Source organism: Scatophagus argus, chromosome 1 (assembly GCF_020382885.2).
Source record: "Scatophagus argus isolate fScaArg1 chromosome 1, fScaArg1.pri, whole genome shotgun sequence".
In the NCBI taxonomy this organism is placed as follows: Eukaryota; Metazoa; Chordata; class Actinopteri; family Scatophagidae; genus Scatophagus; species Scatophagus argus.
In genome coordinates this window covers 26,330,080-26,349,497 of record NC_058493.1, presented here as the reverse complement: position 1 = coordinate 26,349,497, position 19,418 = coordinate 26,330,080, and the positions used below count along the sequence as shown (strand labels likewise).

At 39.6% G+C, this 19,418-nt stretch overlaps 1 protein-coding gene across 1 annotated transcript in view; it reads left to right on the top strand.

Annotated features, from left to right (window-relative positions):
- LOC124062298 (protein kinase C-binding protein NELL1-like) overlaps positions 1-19,418 on the top strand; it is a 208,585-nt gene that overhangs the window by 36,038 nt on the left and 153,129 nt on the right. The window contains exon 5 of the mRNA XM_046394963.1: positions 10,614-10,784. Coding sequence (XP_046250919.1) covers positions 10,614-10,784 — 171 coding nt within the window. The remainder of the gene's footprint in view (positions 1-10,613; positions 10,785-19,418) is intronic.

Genomic DNA, 19,418 nt, shown 5'->3' with positions numbered 1-19,418 from the left:
GTTAGATTACATTTAAAAAGTTTGGGAGTAAGCATGGGGGATCAGAGGTAGTAAATACAGTTTTAATATGAACAATTGGTTGAACATGAACAGAAGAAAACACTTAAAAGTTGCAGTCCAAAATGATCTCTCTCAAATCTATGCACCACATTTAAAGAAAAAATATTTTAAATTAAAATTCAACAGTCAGAACTGACTTTGATGAAAATTTTGCTTTTAATATTTTTACATTTTTTCATTTTTTTCAATAAAATCATCATAAAATCAAAATCATCAATCATGCCAAATGAATAAATGTGCAACCCTAATTCTTAAAAAAATTGGATGTTGTGTAAAACATTAATAAAACAGAATGTAATTGTTTGCCAAATCTTTTTGACATGATTAAAAACAATAATTTGATGACAATGACACATTTCAAACATGTTGGGACTGGGGTGACAGTCGTTATGAGAAAGGATGGGTAAGGTTTACCACTTTTGTGAAAAACTGCACATGCAAATCATTGTAAATCGTAAAAAACATTTAAATGACATTTCTCAAAGCACTGCTGCAACAAGTTCCTTATCAACAAACCATAATAGAGACTGATTTAATACCTGACATCCTGACACCCACATGACATTGATTTTTACTCAACCTCACAAACTGCTGAAGATTAACTTTCCTTGGGTGAGTTTTTCTATTTTCAACATTGTTCCATAATCAAGGTTATTATTGTTAATAATTATTAGTTTAACCAGTAAGTAGCTTTGCAACACTGATTACACAAAAGTTACACAGGTTTGACATTCCTGAATCTCTACAGTCCTGGCAAGTAAAATGTTATTTTAATGGACAGGTCTCTTTTCTGCAGTTTTGGATTCCATCAATAAAATCTTGTTTATCTGATGAATTAACACACAGCATTTGATTCTAATATGTAGTCTGTATCCTTGCAAAACAGGTGGGGTGACATATTGCTACGATGATTGTTGTTTGGCAAACTTGGTATGTTTATCAATCTGTGGCAGATGATCAGAAAATTCTTAAAATGAAAAAAAAAGGAACTGTTTGGTGCTGTGCTGGGTTGCTATACTGAATCGCTGCTCTGTCTGTCTGTGTCTGTTTACTTTATGCTTAAACTTGATCTGCAGATTTCTTTTTTTTTTTTTTTTTTTTGCCATCTGATGGGATTTGTGTGTGGATGTGAGGGAGAGGAAACCTGCTGGCTTCGATTCTGAACTCCTGATCCTCCCCGTGGAGTTGGGTGAGAGATGAGCTGGGCTCTCTCTCACCTTAGTCAGATACCAGTTTCCACATGCTGCACTCCCCGGATTATTCTTTGGCACTATTTGATCTAAGAAAAAGGATGCAGCACAGCACAAATACAGACTAACACAGATTCATTCTTCTGCTTGGTCTTACTATGAATAATGTGAACTTTCTGTACTTCTTGCCTTGGATTATCTTTTTAATCAAGTAATATTCAACTTGCTTTGTATCTTAATTATTTTTGCTGGTGTGTGCAAACCATCCTGGTGAAGGTGAATATAAATTCATGCCTATAATTGCATAGGAAAGATAACACTAGAAGCCTAACTTGCGTACTGTGAGATTATCCTCTGTAAGTTCAAGATGGCCTCTTAGGAGTTGACATATACAACTTTATGAGGTGGCTTTGGTAAATATTTTACCATACAGTTTTTTTTCCCAGCAGACACACAGAAACATTAGCACTCAGTTGGCAAGATAATTTCAATTTTTTGACTCTGCTTGTTTGGTTCCCATCAATTTGTGATGAAAATATCTGAAAGCAAAGCAGCTAGATGTTCTCTTTTTTAAAATTGGTTAGTAGTTAGCTTTGTCTGTTGTTTGGTGCTAGTCAAGGGGCTTGTTTGCAGAAAAAATCTTCTGGATGCTGTGAGGAATGATGATAATGAAAGTGGAAGGTTGGGCCAAACCCTGCATGTGCTGTGAATCCATAGATGTGAGCTAAAATGACATGCAGTGAGGACATGAAAAATATTGATTAGAAGAGCTTTAAGAAGGAAGCTAAATTGGTCAGTAATTGGTTTGCCACAATTGGGTAAACACAATTTGAGGAAAAATTGGTGGGTTTGGCTTGACAGGCTAATCCAGATCATTCAGATGATGCAGTTTGCAAGTAGAATGTGAAAGCACCCAAATTGGGCGTCATATCGAAAGCTCTTACATGCTCACGATAGATTTGACATCAACATTTGGATGTCAGTTGCTGTCTCCATTTGTGTGAGGTTGCCTGTGAAAACAAAATACATCATTGGGCAGTGCAGCTCTACATCTGCTGAAGAAATCTGTTGGGACGAAACCCTGGACAACACTGAGTCAACACTGAGGAAAAGAAAATACTCCAGCACGACCAGCACGACCAGCACAACAAGACACTGCTTGCTCTCTCGCAACAAAAAGGCAATCTTAGACTCACCCTGCCCCATATTTCCCCAAAACCACCAGTGTGTGCGCTGTTAGTTTGAACGACAGGTTCCACCTGATGCCCACGAGACAGCCAGAACTCCTCCACCTGTCCAATAGCAGTTTTCAGACCCCAGAGACCTTCGTCACCCACTCAGCAGACCTTGTCATACAGGAAAAAGCATACACACACACACACACACACACACACAAGAAAACCCAAAATGTCCTTCAACCTTGGGATGGCTACTATAGCTCTGTGTTTAAAATGCTTAAAACATGTTTAAAACATCTCTCTAAAAATCTCATACTTATTCAGATGTTTAAATTAACATCATGGCCACTGACCACTTCAGACTAAAAATTCAATCATTGCAAAGAATTTTCATAATGTTTCACATTTTCCTGTTATTGAGTTTGTCTGTGGGCCTTTGTGTAGGAGGAAGAAAATGAAAGAAGGAAGGAGTCTCTCAGTCACAATATTTGCTCAGGTTCAGTTTGTAACCACTCTGGTGATCATCTGTTAATCAGTACAACGCAGTAAGATAATAGTGCAGGAGCAGTACTATTTGATTGGCCCAGGTGTTTGGCAATAACTGAGAGAGTAGCAAGCTGTATGGGATTAGTTAATCTTAAAGTCTTTCAAGAACGTGTTCCCTGTTCTTCTGGTAGTTTTCAAGCTCTCCTGGTCATTAAAGGGAACTGCATCTTGGATTTAGGCTCACTGACCTTAGAAAATGAGGAATCCCAGCGTTATAAATACATGGGCAGCTATGGGCAGCTGTGTCTTTGAGTTTTGGGAGAAGCACCCATGTGTTTCATTTACTCCCCAGCACCATGTAAACCAATGATTCCACCTTTTCTGGTCTGTCCATCAACTGTAAAACCTGTCAGCATCACTGCTGGTCCACCGATGGACCTCATCACCAAGAACATGAGGTGGTCCACGATTAATCATGTTTGGTTGCTAATAATTTCACACTCAACACGCTCTAGCCTGTAAAAATGAGAATTGATTTCTTTCTCTTTTCTGCTCATTGCACTCTGTTGCTCTATATAAATATATCTATATATCTATATATATATACCTCAAACTGGGATCAGTTGTGAAAGCGACACCTGTCTACCAATACCTTCCAGTGTGATGAGACACTTTGCTAAATCCACAAACTCCCATCAAGAATAATCTTCATGTGACAAACCGAAGCACATTGCCTCCAATCCTGGTCGCATTTTCCAGGTCAGTAACCGAAGGCACTGGTGCATTTTTCCATCCTAGTGTCTGGTTTATCCTCCCATTCTACAGACAAGCTCCAGAGTGTTGACCTCCCGTTGAGCAGATAATTGGCTGTCAGCTGCCCTCCATAAAATAGCTGCATGACACCAGGGGTGAAGAAAAAAGGACAGGGTGATGTACAGCCAACCCTGCACTCCGGGGCAGCTATTCATTTCCAGAACTTTTCTCTCACAGATGAATACAGTGCATTTTGATGAAGACCACTTGTCACCTCAACAGCTTCTTCCCAGAGCTGTCAACGCTCTCCTGAGATCCTTCCACAGCCCACAGTTTCCATCTCAGGAGACGCATCCTACAACCCTGCCACTGTGGCTGTTTATTTACTACTCAGCAAAAACACCATCTCTCCTGGTCTCAGCACATTTACAATAGGTAACTGTGAGGGCTTTAGCATTAGCAAGATGCCTTCTTCCTATGTCAGGTGATAAGTCACCTTGTATATTACTTCGTTTTATGGTCTGCAACTAATGAGGAGATTAATGAACTGCTGTTGTAGATTAGCTTTGCTTTGTCCATAAAGTCTTTCTAAAGTGTCTTTGCCACCTATGAGAACAAACTTCATGCTGGTATCCTGCTTTTCATAAAGGCAGTCATTTCCTCTTGTAAACCTGAATTTTTAAAAAATTCTTCTACAAGGATTACTGAGACAATATAGATATATATACTGTATATATAGCTGAAAGACACATGTAGGGGGCCAATTTCAAATATGTGCTTATATGTTGTTATATGTTAATATATTTTCTTTCTGTGTGTGAAAAAGGTGTAAACAGCATGATGCAACAACAATGCCGCTCTGCTGTTGCATCATGTACATGTCATCTATCCATCCAGTTTGATAAGCTGGAAGACTAAGTTTCCATTTTCAGGGTACTGAATAAGATACAGACATTAGGTTGTTTGAGGTTGTTAGATTATTTAATCTTATTCCACTTCCTGTTACAGATATGAGATGTAGTTGAAAATGTAGTAATTGTACCTTTAAATCAGTTATGTTATGCGTAATGTTTTCAAGGTCTAGAATGAACGTCCTTACTGAACAATATACTTCTGTTTTGTCAACCATATGGAGATATTTTTTAAAATGCTCTTGATCACACGCTGGGGGAAATATATGACAACACTACAATCTTAGGTTGCATAAAATATTCTAAAGTCCACTTAAGTCCACTGTAATGAACTCATTTTGTTAGGCTGTGATGTAGCAAAATTCCAGCAAAAAAGAGGAAAAACCTTTCTGAATGTAAACAGTGTCCAGCTGCATGGAGACACCAGGATCAGCCGAGGTCCTTGGCTTTGCTTCCACATCGGAAATGAGAAAAATCTCACTCCATCTTCTTTTCTATTTTTTACTGGAGCGATCATGGGAACGATTGTGGCAGTTAACGACACAGCACGTTTACACCATGTTTTAACTTGTTTAAACAAAACAACAGAACACAAGAGCAGCATCACGCATGCTGCCAGCGTAAACACTCTTTTCAGTTGCCCGCAAAGCCCACAATGCATTGCGGTTTCCCCACTCCACTACATCACACTTTCGAGCCCTATAGCCTTCTAAGCCGAGTGTCTCCGTTCGGCTTTATGAGTTGGTAGTTCGCCTCAGAGATATAGGCATTATGTATGATATATACACACCTGACTGTGGTATGTATGTGCATTTATATATGTCATATATGACACATATATTTCCTATATATCCATATACATGCACATATATGACCCTAAATATGGCGTACATGCAACATCTATTCTGCATATATTTGTATATATGTTCGTATATTTCCCTTTCGTGTGGGTGTGCATATTTGTTTTCTGGCACAAAGTTCAACATGGATACTACACTTATATCTGTCTGTTACATATAAAGCTGCAGCCAGCATCTAGTTGGCAAGCTTAGCACAAAAACTGGAACAGTGCTGGGCTAGATGTTTGCCCCTAGAAACATTATACAACAGACAGACAGGACAGTGGAATCAATCCTCCCTTGCGACTCTCTGCCAGAAAGAGTGTGCTTGTGCTTGTGCTTTACAGGGTTAGTTCTCTCTACATTCCAAAAAGCAATATCATCTGACTCTCTTTAATGGTTTCCAACCATACTTATAGTTCTGCTGTTATTTGTCCCCGTTTTGAGATATCTGTCACTAAGACTTCTGCCTCCACCACACTACAATAACTGAATGATTTTTTAGAAAGAAATAAATAAAAGAATGAAAGAAAATTATAGTGTAAAAATGGAATGGAATGAATGGAATGGCCACATCTCTTTCTATGAATAATGTTGCCATTGCTCTGCGTAACCAGACCCATGTGATTATGACACCCATATGATCACTACTCATGTGTTTTCCTCCCACCACAGGTCCATTTGGACACTGGCCACTGCCCATCCAGTCACACTGCATGCTGTGCTGCCTAAAGGCACATGATAAATTCATGCTGAATGTATATTTTTAGAGTGGCGTACTTATAGTCTGCCCACTATTCTACATGTGCAGTACAGTATGTGACACACAGTGTCACATAAGGCAACTTTCCATGTGTCAGTGTGCTGCTTTAAATTACTGGTGTGTCTCCTTACATTTTACCTTTTTTGGCAAACTGCAGTACTTGCTGGCGTAAACATTCAGAATATATTGATTCTCATTCTGTTGTCATGACCTGACCTGCCTTGGAGCTTCTGAGTTGACGCTGGTATGGAAAGTTTGACTTTGTCAACAGGAACGTGTTATGTAGAGATTCTCTGTTTAGGGTCTGCGGTGCTGCAGTTCTGAAGAAAATCTCCTTTTACATCAGCAAAATCACCACATATGTAAATGTAGGATACAGCAAATATGTATATGAGCATTAGAAAGGACCAGTGACAGGCCAGACCTTTGTTATTTTGATTAACATAAGTACATTAGTTATGCAACAACTTAACTTGCACATGACATAACTCTTTGTTGGCTATTGGTTTCACATGTTGGTCACATGTAAACAGTGGTTTCCTATGTGAAAGTCCTGTGTTTGATTTTGTAGCTGTTTTGTCTTGACCAAACAGACCACAAGAAATAAATAAAGAAATAATTCTACAGCACATGGCTGCAGCTCTTTTCATTTGTGTTAACAGGTCAGAGCAGCCACACAGTTCAATTGGGGTGCGATGCAACATTTAGTTACATTTATTGTAACTCGTACTAAGCTGCTTGCACAGGTGAATTACTCAGCCATTTTCCTGGAAAGGACAAACTCAGTGGGTTCCAGTGACAGCCAAAGTTGGTTTAGTGTTGTATAGTGCAGCTCTTTACATTTCCCTCCGTGAGATTACATTACATTATATACATTGGCATGCACTTTGAAACAAGTGGGACCAAGAGTTAGACATCCAAATATGGGAGTATCCCTTTTGATACAGTATAACTGCAGAAAAAATATTTATTTTATTTATTTATTTTTACAATGGAGACATAAGTGATGGGAAATAATCTGTTGTCCTGGTTTCAGTAGGGAGCTCATTCCATTACTTTGGAGCCGTAAGCCCTTAGTATGTAGCCCTGCAGTCAGATTCTTGCAAAAAATAACCTCATGCAGACTGTAGAAAATGCATGAAAACTCTCCCGGATAATTGTGGTTTGGTTTACTAGAAATGAGAAGAAAATCTAAAACTGTGCCCACTTAATGGGCTTTGTTCTCTGAAGCTCACATTCCTAATGCATAATAATTGGCCAACAAAGCTTTTTGCTTTTGAAAGGATGCTCCCAATGTAGCTCTGAAGTGCAACACTTTTCGTCCAAATTTGGAAGACACAACTAGTGTGTCATTTGCAGCCTCCATATTTCATTATCCATTGTGTGCTGCACTACCCATTAACAAACTTTAGGTGATCAATTTGTGTGCTTATAAATGGAACCTACTTAATACAAAACAGAAAACCGGTCTCACCATTAATGTCTCATTCATACAAATCTTATTTTAAAGTGTGTTTTTGTTTGGAAAATAGCAGTAGCACAAAACATCAAATCCAAACACATCATAATCAAAAGGAGATTTAATCCCACCCCTGTTAGCCAAAATTTACATTTTTCTTTGATATGCAAACATGATTCGTTTTTTCTGAAAGCGTGGATGCTGACGTTAGGAGTCTCTGAGATCAACACGGTTGCCATTAGTAAGCTTTGTAAAATGGCTATTGAAAGAATCAGCAATATAAAGAAAGCTTTTAAAATGGTGATAAGGCTCATTGTTTATATTTTATACAGGGAAGCACCAAAACAGATATGTCATTTTTAGTGTCTGTCAGGCTACACAATTTGTTATAAATGGACTGCCTGCCAATAGATTATTCCCCTCATTAAGTATGCTGTAATGCGAGGATACAATAGCTACCACTAAATGCTTCATAAAATAAATGCTTGCTGTGAAGTGGAGTTAATGCCTTTGATGATTATTTCATGAGTCAAATCAGGATAACGGTGTTTATGCTTGTTCGGTGATTCCAGGCCTCTCGAAGCCCCGAGGAGGCTTCCACCAGTGGAAGAGGCGAAGCTGGAGAGCTCTTGTTCTCAGTTTATGCCTCGTTCGATGCAAATGATTCTTCTCCAGCTGACAAGTATCAGCCGCTGTGTCTCCTGCAGCATGATGGAGGCGAGCTGTCAGGTCGGAGCTCAGTGCAGCCACACAGTGATGTATTCATTTAATTTCAGAGTGATGACATGTTGTACAAAGACAGCCAGACTGGTCAGCCAAACACACACTGACTCTTCTTCTCTTTCTTTCACACACACATTGTATTCTCGGGCATCGCCTGATGCGAGCAAATGCACTTTACTGTTATAGAAAAACACTCTTCCCTGCAATGCTTTTTAATTTACCGTGTGATAATTGTTTTTGTATTAACACGGCCTGCTGTGCAGGGGGCTGATGGGCCGTCATTAACTCTGTGGAAAGGTTTGAACTCGATTAGCTGAACCCTACAAGACTGCAGGCACTGATCAGTGCCCCCTTCTGTCTGTTTCCTTGACTGTTCTTGGTTACAACTAATTTCATCTTCTTGTTATGTAAGAATATAGCACGATATGTGGTTAATGCTTTTTTCAAGGGAAATTTAGACAGACATACTGTAAGTAAGTAGATACGCTGTAAAGCCGTGTGACAGGGCCAGAAACACAAGACCTAAACAAATCTGCTGGTCATTGGGGCGTATAATCCTAATTTTAGACCAATTTACTGGTTCATCTTTGACCTGCTGTGCTCATCCTAATTGCTTGCATACAGTGTCTCTGTGCAACAAGGCCCAGTTGGACCTTTTTTTTTGACAATGTTATCACATTTATAGATCTCAGCATCTTTCTGATTATCATAACCGATAGAAACTTTCTTTTATGTCTCATATTTGGAGTCTATGCTGCAGTTAAAGCATGCCGATTCTAATGTATATTTGGTCAGTGTGAAAGCTATCTCTCAATAGTTTGTCCTTGAACATGTTTGGTGTTTTAGTTTGTGCTGAGTTCTCATGAGGTCTTCTGAGTTTCATTTGTGTTTTTCAAACAGGCACATGGATAAATCTGCTGCCCCTCAGCCTTGATTGATATTCTCCCCTTTTCATAAATATGCATGAGAGCTACCGAGCTTTGGTATTGAATGGGCTTGATTCCTGTGTGTGAGTCTCTATGTTCTTGTGCCTGAATACATCTGGCTAGGTTTGGGTTATTGGAGAACTGTATCACATACAGTACATTTTGTGTGTGTGCTAAGAGGCCCGGGGCTCCAGTTTTGGGGTCACTTGCAGCCGCAGGGAAGCTAAAATATCATGACTGGTTGCCCGCGGCTCTCAGGCTGCTGCTGTCTGTGGCTGGATGGCTCTTAATTTAGCGTGGCTGATGAGGGTGGAGAGTAGAGTGCACATGGTGTGCCGAGACAAGCTGCAGGTCGAACACCTGCAGTCACATTGCAAAGTAAGAACAGTGGCTGAAAGTGAGACAGAAATATCTTTCTTTTCTCTCTCTCTCTCTCTCTGTCTAGACAAACTGACAGGCATCTATTTACCCAAAGCTTACACCTCAGTAGCTGTTTTTGTTAAAGCATCATCTTGTTTCCCCCGGTGTACACAAATGATTATAGATTGTCAGCTGGACAATGAAATTACAGTGTGTGTATTCAAGAGTCAGGATGATAGCAGCCTTTTTAATGAATATCGGATCAGCAGAGCCAACCCAATCAGTTTCTTCCATACCACAGCTGTGAATGACATTTAATCAAAGGTTAATCACTCATTGTTTATTGGTGAACTGTGTTTTTTCTTCCGCTAGCAGCAAAACCCTGAAATGAAATTGATTCTACAGGCAGTGAGTTTCAAAAAATTTGGTCCAGATTTACATGAAATTTAGTATCAATATTTACAGTCCCCAGGAATATTGTGAATATTGTGAATGATGTATTATCCGCTCAGGTCAATGTTTATGTTTTACCAACACTCACTGACAAGATGTCTTTAAAACTAATAGCTGTATTCTAAAGTAATTTTGTGAATCTGAATTACTGTAGTCACCTCTTGGTTTGTAAGGCCAAATATTTCAGTTCTACACAAGACATTCTAGAGAAACTCTTAATGGCCAAATCAAATTTTAATTAATTGTTTTAAAAATTCTTTTACTGTTTAATGCTTTTCTTGGCACACTTGGCTCTGTGTTCGTTGTGAATGTGTGGCTGTAAATTGGATTCCTTTGGCACTGTCTCATCACAAAGAAGACCTACAGGCTTGCATATTCACGATCAAAATAATAAAATCTCAGCGACCCGGGAATCGCTTGTTATTTTAGCCATATGAGATATTTCTTGCCTCTTGTTCAGGACACATAGCGTCTCTGTCCTCTGACCTCTGACCTCCTCTCTTCCAATGCAGTTACTTTGAGCTGGAGAGCAGCGGGGTGAGAGAGGAGATCCGGTACCACTACCGCTTCAAAGGCAAGCCACGCTCCGAGTCCTTCCCCTACCGCCTCGCTGACGGCCTCTGGCACAAGATCGCTCTCACCATCAGCGCTTCCCATCTACTGCTGCACGTCGACTGTAACAGGTAACACACACACTAATACGGCACCTTGATATCTTAGTCACAAGTGGCTGTGGTGATTTATATTTACCATGCTGCTTTGAAGTGACGCAGCTAATGAGCTGTCAGTGTTTATCAAGGTAAATATTTGTTCACAACTGTCTCAGTGTGGATGACAGGCCGTTAACTGTGCAGACAATGAAACAGCTAAGGATGCATTAACACACACATGCAGAGAACAGTGTTGGAGAAAGGCTGTATCTTTAAATAGGCCAGAGGATGTTCAGCTCACACTGTTCCATAATGAAGTGCAAGGTAACAATGATATAATCGCCTCATCGATTGGCCTGTGAAAGCCCTTTTCTAAAGGAGCACTCAGTCAGAGCTGATCTATAAACATACACTTCAGCTGTGACAATCCTTCTCAGTCCTCACACTCCATCTTGAGAGCCAGGAAGGCATCACTTTTATGCCATTTGTCTCAGACTTGTTACTATGAAGGCTCCCTGAGGGAATTTCTCATACGCCAGTCATGACTAATTTCACACAAACATCTGATACGATAAAATGATTAATGATCATTGTGACATCATAATGTAAAAAAGAGCAAAAAAATCTGAATTATTCTGTGCCATAACTCATAGGGGTTGATTGTGACCATGCTTTACAGATCGGACACTGAATTGGTGACACTAATCCCGGATGCCCACCTTGAAACTTTGGTGATTGTAGAAATTTTCCATTCTGCCAGGCTAAAGTCGTGTGAGAAGAAGTGATTCCAAGCATATAATGACATAAAAGAAATTTGAATGACATGGCTGCAAACTGCAACTTGACTTATGTTCAGAGGCATACGACTGCGAGGCAGTAATTCTAGTCTTAGTACAGCTGCTAGACAGACACACTGTGAACAAGCACTGTAAATTTGAGTAGAGGTAATGCTCTGTCACCTCTCATGGATGAAAAGCTCCATGATGAATTGTGGTATTGATTCTTCCCAAACGCTTATTATTCCCCTCAGACTGGTGGTTTGTCGATTAATTATCGCCGAAGCAGCTGTCTGTCAGATGAGACTCTAGAGAGGATAAAAGAGAGCATATTAGCGAGAAAAGATGAAAACGTAATGGGATAAAATTGAAATTATAACTTTTTGCATACTTGCATTCCTTTGGGTGAACTGTTTTAACTATGTGGTAGTTAGACTGAATGGGTTTGTTTAGTACCGTTTCTGATCTGTTGGTGGGTTTTAATGGTATGAAACTGAAGGTTGGCACAAAGCTTTATGTTTCAAGGGGGTGTTTATGTACACAATGAAGTGTTGGGGTAACAATTTGAACTGTAATGTGACAATGAGAAGCTAACAACAACAATGGCGACCGATGAAGAGATAGACGCTCCTATCGATGCTGTTACTGTTTGAATGAAAGAACCAATTACTTTGGAAGCCAAACAGCACCCTGCTTTAACAGCATTCATTCAAAGGGCAGAGGTTTTTTTGCATCCTTCCCACTGCGTTTGGGAAGAGTCTCATCTATCTACAGGAGATGCACATATTAATTGTTATTTTTCCATTGCTTGAAGTAATGGAGGACAGAATCAAAGACTCTGCAACACTTTGTTTGACAGCCAGGTAGTGTGTGTGTGTGTGTGTGTGTGTGTGTGTGTGTGTGTGTGTGTGTGTGCAACAATACGAAACAAAATATATCACAAGAAGACAATTCTGTCTGATATCAGGCAAGTTTGGATTGCCTAAAGGGCTGAAATGAAAACTCATAAAACAAACTATATTTACTTCAATCTGATACTGACTTTAAAGTAAAGTATGTTTTTCATCCGTAATTCTCATCCTATAAAGCTTGTAAATTGATGCTTTTGTACAGCTGATAAACACTGTAGTGAGCAGAATATGTCTAGGATTACCGTTCAGACTTTCCCAGTGGGCACTAATGAGGATAGTTTATATGAGAACTGGATCAAATTAGTTACAAAACAGGGAAGTGCCAGATTCTTATTTTTTGATTTGCATACTGATTATGCAGAAAGTTTCCGTGTGACTGAATGTGTGTTTGTTCACTAAATCGTCTTTTCCAAGATAGCTAATGTTAATGGGGTTCTCCCTAACAACTTCAGAATAAGGAAAAACAACCAAAAATCATTTCCCTGCTCACCTGATCATCTCACTTCTCTTAAGTGTTGGGAATGATTTCTCCATTCAAAGAAAATCGGCAGGGCCATTAGCCTTGAAATTTAGAGCAATTTGATCTATGAACTAAACAGCACTTTATTGATTTTAAGGCTCATTAAATTGATTCGAGTATGCGTAAATGTGAGTGGGTGCAGTTTATCCTCACATCTTTAGATGGACTTTCGCCAGGAAGAATTTCTTTGTCCTCAACAGCTTGTGCTTCCCTGATGCCTGTTTCACCCCCAGACTGTGATATACACACACTGATGTGATTAGGTGGACAAAGGTGACTTCAGGCAAGTTTATATTTATGTAGTACATTTCACACACAAGTGAAAACTAAAGCAAACAGTAAGTAAGAACAGAACAGCAATATAACTAAAGCAAATTCAAGAACAGAGACAGAAAAGAGAGGAGGGCAAGATGGTTCATGATGAGCACTTAAAGTTTTACTAATTTAAATCTCTTTCTTTTTTTCTTTCTGAGCTGTTATTCGTTCCATCTCCTCTCAGGCCTCTTGGTTGCTTCTCTGATTAATGCCTTCTTGCCTGGTCCATCGTTTTAGGTGGATGGACCCCTCTTGGTGAATTTGCTGTTTTCACTCTCTAATGATGGATTTAATGGTGCTCTGTGAGACATTCAAAGCCCTCTTTTGTGTTTCTCTACATCCTCATTCATGACCTGTTTGATGAGGTCCTTGGTCTTTGCTTTTTAGTTAGTAATGTTCTCTAACAAACTCCACGGCCTTCATGGAGCAGGTGTATTTAAATTGTGAGATTAAACTGCACACAGATGGACTTTATTTAACTAATTATGTAACTCCAGCAGCAGCAGCAGCATGCTGAATGAGCTGAAGCCGTCAGATAACTCTTTAAAGGAGACTTGAGAAAAGACTAATCTAACCAACTGGAAATTAAAGCATGGATTATTTTCTCTAAGTACTGTCTGGGCACAAATCCCCTCATTCTTTCTTTGTTCTTTGTGTCTCTTGTTTTTAAGATGCTTAAATGCAGACATTGTAATTAATTTAATGCAGCAGTTCAAGTTTAACCCTGAGTTCAAAATTATACCAAGATTTCTGACTTGAGTCCTGCTCTGATGCCATCTTTATGCATAAAAAACAATTGCTTCTATTTTACTCTGGATTTAAGTGTAGACAATTTCGGCATATCCAGTCATTAGGCTTATTTGTTCAGTTCCCTTCCAGAGAAAATCTATGAGACAGTAGTTGCTTGTTAGCAGAGATACATTTGAGTATTATCTGTATAAAAATATAGATAATAATAATTCATGTGTAGTTTTGTATTTTGGGGCCTTATGGAAGGACATGGATGTGGAATAGAAAAGGACAAAGGGCTGACCTGGGCTGGTAAACCTCCAGAGTGTGTTAGTGAATGGAATGTTTGAGAGTTGATGAGAAAATGGATACCACTCTCCTATCTGACTGTTCACTTTGGAGCTGGAGCCAGGAGGACAGGGAGAAACTGATCGGCAATTTGCCATTTTTACATTTAGGTTTTTATACCAATTAAACAAACAAGATGGGATGTGCTAATTAGGGAGCTTCCGGGGTGCTGATAGGCAGCTTTTCAGGGAGAGCCAGGCTGCCTGACTCTATAGCTGACTCGGCTGTGTGTCTGTTAGGTTGTTATGGAATTTGTTTCTCAGAAATACAGTTTTAATTAACTAACCAACAACAACAACATTTTGCCAAAAGAAAAAGTGTGCATTCCAGAAGTCAGTAAGAGAACTTTTTTTGCATGTTCAACATTTTAGCAAAATGAAAAACGATGACTAAACTGGTGATTTAAGATAGTTGAAGTCTTGATTTATTGGCTCACATGGAGCAATCTTCTTTGGCAATCGAAGGCAGGTTTGGTTAACTCTTTTTCTCCACTTGAAAAACTTCTGCCCACACAATCTTGTCCTTTGCCATATCCACCCCCTCTTTGGAGGTCACCACAGATCATTCTGGGAAATCAATACAGCACTTACTGAGGCCACATGTCATTCTCCTGCATTTGCTCCTACAAGCAGCTTTCAGATAAGCATTCAAGACACAGTAATGAATTCAAATGCTAACTTTTGAAACGTCTTTTAGCTGTTGCTCTTTACGGTCATCATTGTTCAATGAATTGAACGTTCCCTTTAGTCCCCACTCACTGGGGAGAAAATAGATCTGCTCATCAGTGCTCCATTCTTTACAGACTGGTGCTTATTATTAAAAGTCTGATGGACCTTTGTGAGTTTTTTTTTTAATCTTCTCCCTACTGTGGCAATGATTTCATGTATTTCATGTTCTGTCAGTTGCATGCTGACAGAAGACAAAAAAACGGACACTGAGTCTACACTATTTAAAATGTTATGCAATCAGTTATTCAATATACACACTGGATTCATGAAAAATATTATTTGGAATGTGATAAACTTGTTGACATCACAGTAACAGAGCTTGTCAGATTTTTATTGCTGTTTGTGAAAACAAAAAACAGCACATTACCCTCCATTCAACCGACTTGTTCTGTTTGGATATCCAAAGCAAACAAAGCAAATCCTCCGGCTTTCTGCAGGACAGCAGCTTCAGTTTGTACCCGTCATTTTGCATGACCAGGCTAGTCACTGTGTCCAAGTGAAGGACTCTTACCCTGGACTAGGGTTTGGACCTAATCTAAAGGTGGATGTGGAAATTTGAGAATTTGTGGAAATTTCCACATCTTCCCTCATCTGAGATTGATCTGCCAAAAACATCACAGAGGTAAAGACTTGTGGGCAGTAAGCTGTGGTAGCACAACCATAAGCTCACAGCAAAGATAATGACAAGAAGTTTGAATACCAGGAACTCCAATTTAGTTGCAGCCCTTTGGATGTCTGGTGACGGCACTGTGGAGTTTCAAAGTCGGAGATGCACTGGCTGGACTTAAATAAAAAAAAAAAGATTTTTCCTCCTCAAACCACATTGTAGGTTTGAACTCTGTTCCTATCAGTTATGTTCCCATGTTGCTCACTTCCTCATTGCACAGATTTAGGAGATAGGCTCTTTTTTAAACATCTTACAATCTTGTCCATTAAGGCACACAACACATGCCTCCATCCTGTCCTTTTAACAACTAAATAGCTCCCCTGGTGCCTCCCTTCCTCCATCATGTACATGATTTTCCACTTTGTGTGTGCTGGCTTGGCTGCTGCCCCAAAAGTTAAAGCGGGGCTTGTGCAAATCTGCCACTTTAACTTCATAACTCTAAGAAACCTACATGATGCTGCATTTGTTGTTAGAGAACAAAGGCCCAAAGGCCAAAAATCTGGCAAATCTGAGACACTGCCTCATTTATGAACAAAAACAAACTAGACTTCCAAGACTTGCAGTTGACTTGCAGTTTGCTTAATGAAGACTTTTGACTTGGACTTGCCCTTGAGGACACAGGACTTGTGACAGACTTGACAAATGACTTTTACTTGTCTTGACTTGATTGTGTGGCTTGGTTCTGCTCTGAAAGACTCAGAAACAGTTCTCGTCAGCCTATCTGGTGTAGAGACGTTCTGTCAAACCAGACAGTTAGCATTTGTGAAGGCAGTTGTACTGCATTAGAAGCACAGACAACAAAATGACTACTTCAGAATGGCTTCGTCGTTATTCATCCTAATGACCCTGTTGTAGTTGTTCAGTTGTGACCTGTGTTGGGCGTCACTTGACCCCAGTTTTTCACCTTTGACACGACTAATCATGATTTTCTGACTTGGTCCCCTGAACTGCTGTGGAACTCATTCTCATCTCATCATTATTCAGTCTCTGTCTGTAATTATGTTTCTTCTGTGCATTGATTAATGTGGTTTGTCTCAAAGCTCATCAGCTCAGCTCAGCTTATTCATAGGCATAACATTTCTGTTTGCTGCCGCCCTAATAAATGATCCCGATCAGTTACATGGTTGTATTACATAAATGACTGTCCCCGAATTTGTTTAATCATAAGTTTGGCAAGGCTGATCTCCCTGTTATTGTTCCTTAACGTCATTTTATTCTATCCAGCTTCACTAGTCTTTTGATTTCTTAACTCCATCAGGAAGGTAAAGAAACACCTTGAAAAGGTCACCAGTCAAGGGGGATGTTTTATGTATGAACATAACTCCACACAGAATGGGCTTCAAAATGAGTACATCCATCTTATTGTCAGGTGACGGTGGTATTATGGAGCAACTACCTGGTAATTATCTAATAATTAAATAATTTATTTAGTAGCTGTTTTTAGCTGCAAACTCTAGAATATCTTCTGGCCAGTGGGAATGTTCAGCTGATAAATCTTCCAGAAGACTTTAACATTGGGGGAGTTTGTCATGGGGAACACTATTTATCTTCAGGTTTAGGATTTGGTATCAGAATATCTCAGCTTTCCCCCGCAGATCTTCTAGAAATAAATTCTAACAGGCAGTCAAAGATCACTGACATCCACACCACAAATGGCTGTTTGGTCTACCTGCTGCTCTGTGGGAAAAAAAACCACTCACCTGACCGGACGAAAAATGAATTTCCTGTTTTGCTTCAGCAGCGTTTTAAGTGCATTTTGATGAACAACTCAGATATTTAGAAATAATGATATGTGTCGAAATACAACATGTTGCTGCATTCAGATCTATGGAGTTTGAACGTGTCCCTCATGCAGAGTTAATGACTTTTCTTCAGTCCTCTGCCTCCTCCACCATTCATTTTCAAATGCATTTCATTGGAACATATTCAGCGGTTGGTCATTTCTCTCACAAGCACACATTTGTGGCATATTACCTGCAGTAGTGCCACCGTGGAGCCTAGACAAGGTCAGATGCTTACACAACTGTTGTATGTAATTGCAATCTCCAAATTTGCTTAATTGAATTAGTGGCAGACACCCAGTACATCCCTCGTCGCACACTCAGAGCCATCTCTTTGTTTTGGACCTGGATAGCTAATCGCAGTAATGACATTGGCTCTGCCTGTCACTTGCAACCACACGGCTGTCCCCTATTCACAGAAGGTCATTTCATGTGCAGACTGGCTGGTGTTTCCCAGAGGACCTTTGCTGCTCTCAGCACTGTTCACTTCCTGCCTCCAGCTCCTGTGTGTCTCCCGTGCTGCTCTGGCACCCAGTTTAGCCAGAGCTCTGCTGCATGTGTTATCTTCAGATGTTTTGTGAAAGTCAACCTTCGAGTTGAGTTGAAAGGAACTGATTTCTCCTCTCTGACTCTTTCCTTTATGGTGCAGAAATGGGCTCCAAACAAAAGCAACACCCTGTCAAAATCTGCTCAACCCTCATTTTGCCCTTTCCTGTTCTTTGCCTGCTAGCTTCCTCTCCCTCAGTGGATGCAGGAATTTGTATTTCACCAAGACTAAAAAATCTAAATTTCTGCTAGCAAGTAGGAAAAATACAAAAATCCTTGCCAGATTGAGCGGCATGTTGAAAATGTTGCTTTGGTCTGAACCTTCATAACAACAGGACTGAAATATACATTTTGAGTGTGGTGTGAAAGGAAAGGTTGTTTAAATCAAATTGTTCACCACCCTGGGCACTTTTAATCCTTTAATATACTCAACTATTTCTGCAATCTGCTAATCAAATGCTGTATTTAAGATCATAAATCATCCACAAGGGAAAGGGAACATCCTCTGAGGAGCATGTAAATCCATAAAATACTCAGTATATGTAAATTTGGGGGGAACTTGTCTTGTTACGTGCCAGATTGTAGGAAATTATCAACTTATATTGGTGCTAAAGGAAATATAGAACAGGTTAACTGACTGGCATCATCTTGAATTAACTTCATTGTTAACCGGACAAAAAAATGGTTGGGGAAACAAAAAGGGATGGTGTTCCCCAGTTGTCAAGGAGACAGCTCCAGACAAAACTGGAGTCCAGTTATTTAAGCCATTGTTTGGTCATGCATTTGCCGTGATAATGCACAGCCATGTTCTCTGAGACAGAATCCAACAGAGAGGACGTATAACATAATGATTGTGTTTATAACATAATTAACGAAAGACAAAAGGGACACAGGGGGTTATTAAAGTAGCCGGACTCTCTCTTTTTCCGTATGACTTTGGTTTGCCTCTAACTTACTGTGAGATTTAGACAAAAGGAGAATTTTGTAATCATTGGTGGAGACAATCCTGGATAAGGACGAAGACAGGAAGAAATATTGGAGTAAAGATCTTAGAAACCAGGAATCATGAAAGAGCTCTGGATATTGCTTGGCACATGTGTTCATCTGTGTTTACGTGAGGTAACACGATCAATTTTTCTTAATGATTTGTTTTCTTTGCTTTATTTTCTTTGCTTTGTAGGAATATGATAAGCATGTGTTGGTTTTAAAACCAGTTTATTGGCAAAACTGAAAGTACTCTCAGTCAAAGTGTTATGAATAACCCTTCATTGCATTAAAACTGCCGCATGTTTGGAAGGTCAAACTGGGAATTCAGTCTGTATACCGATGTACTAATGATTTTGGTT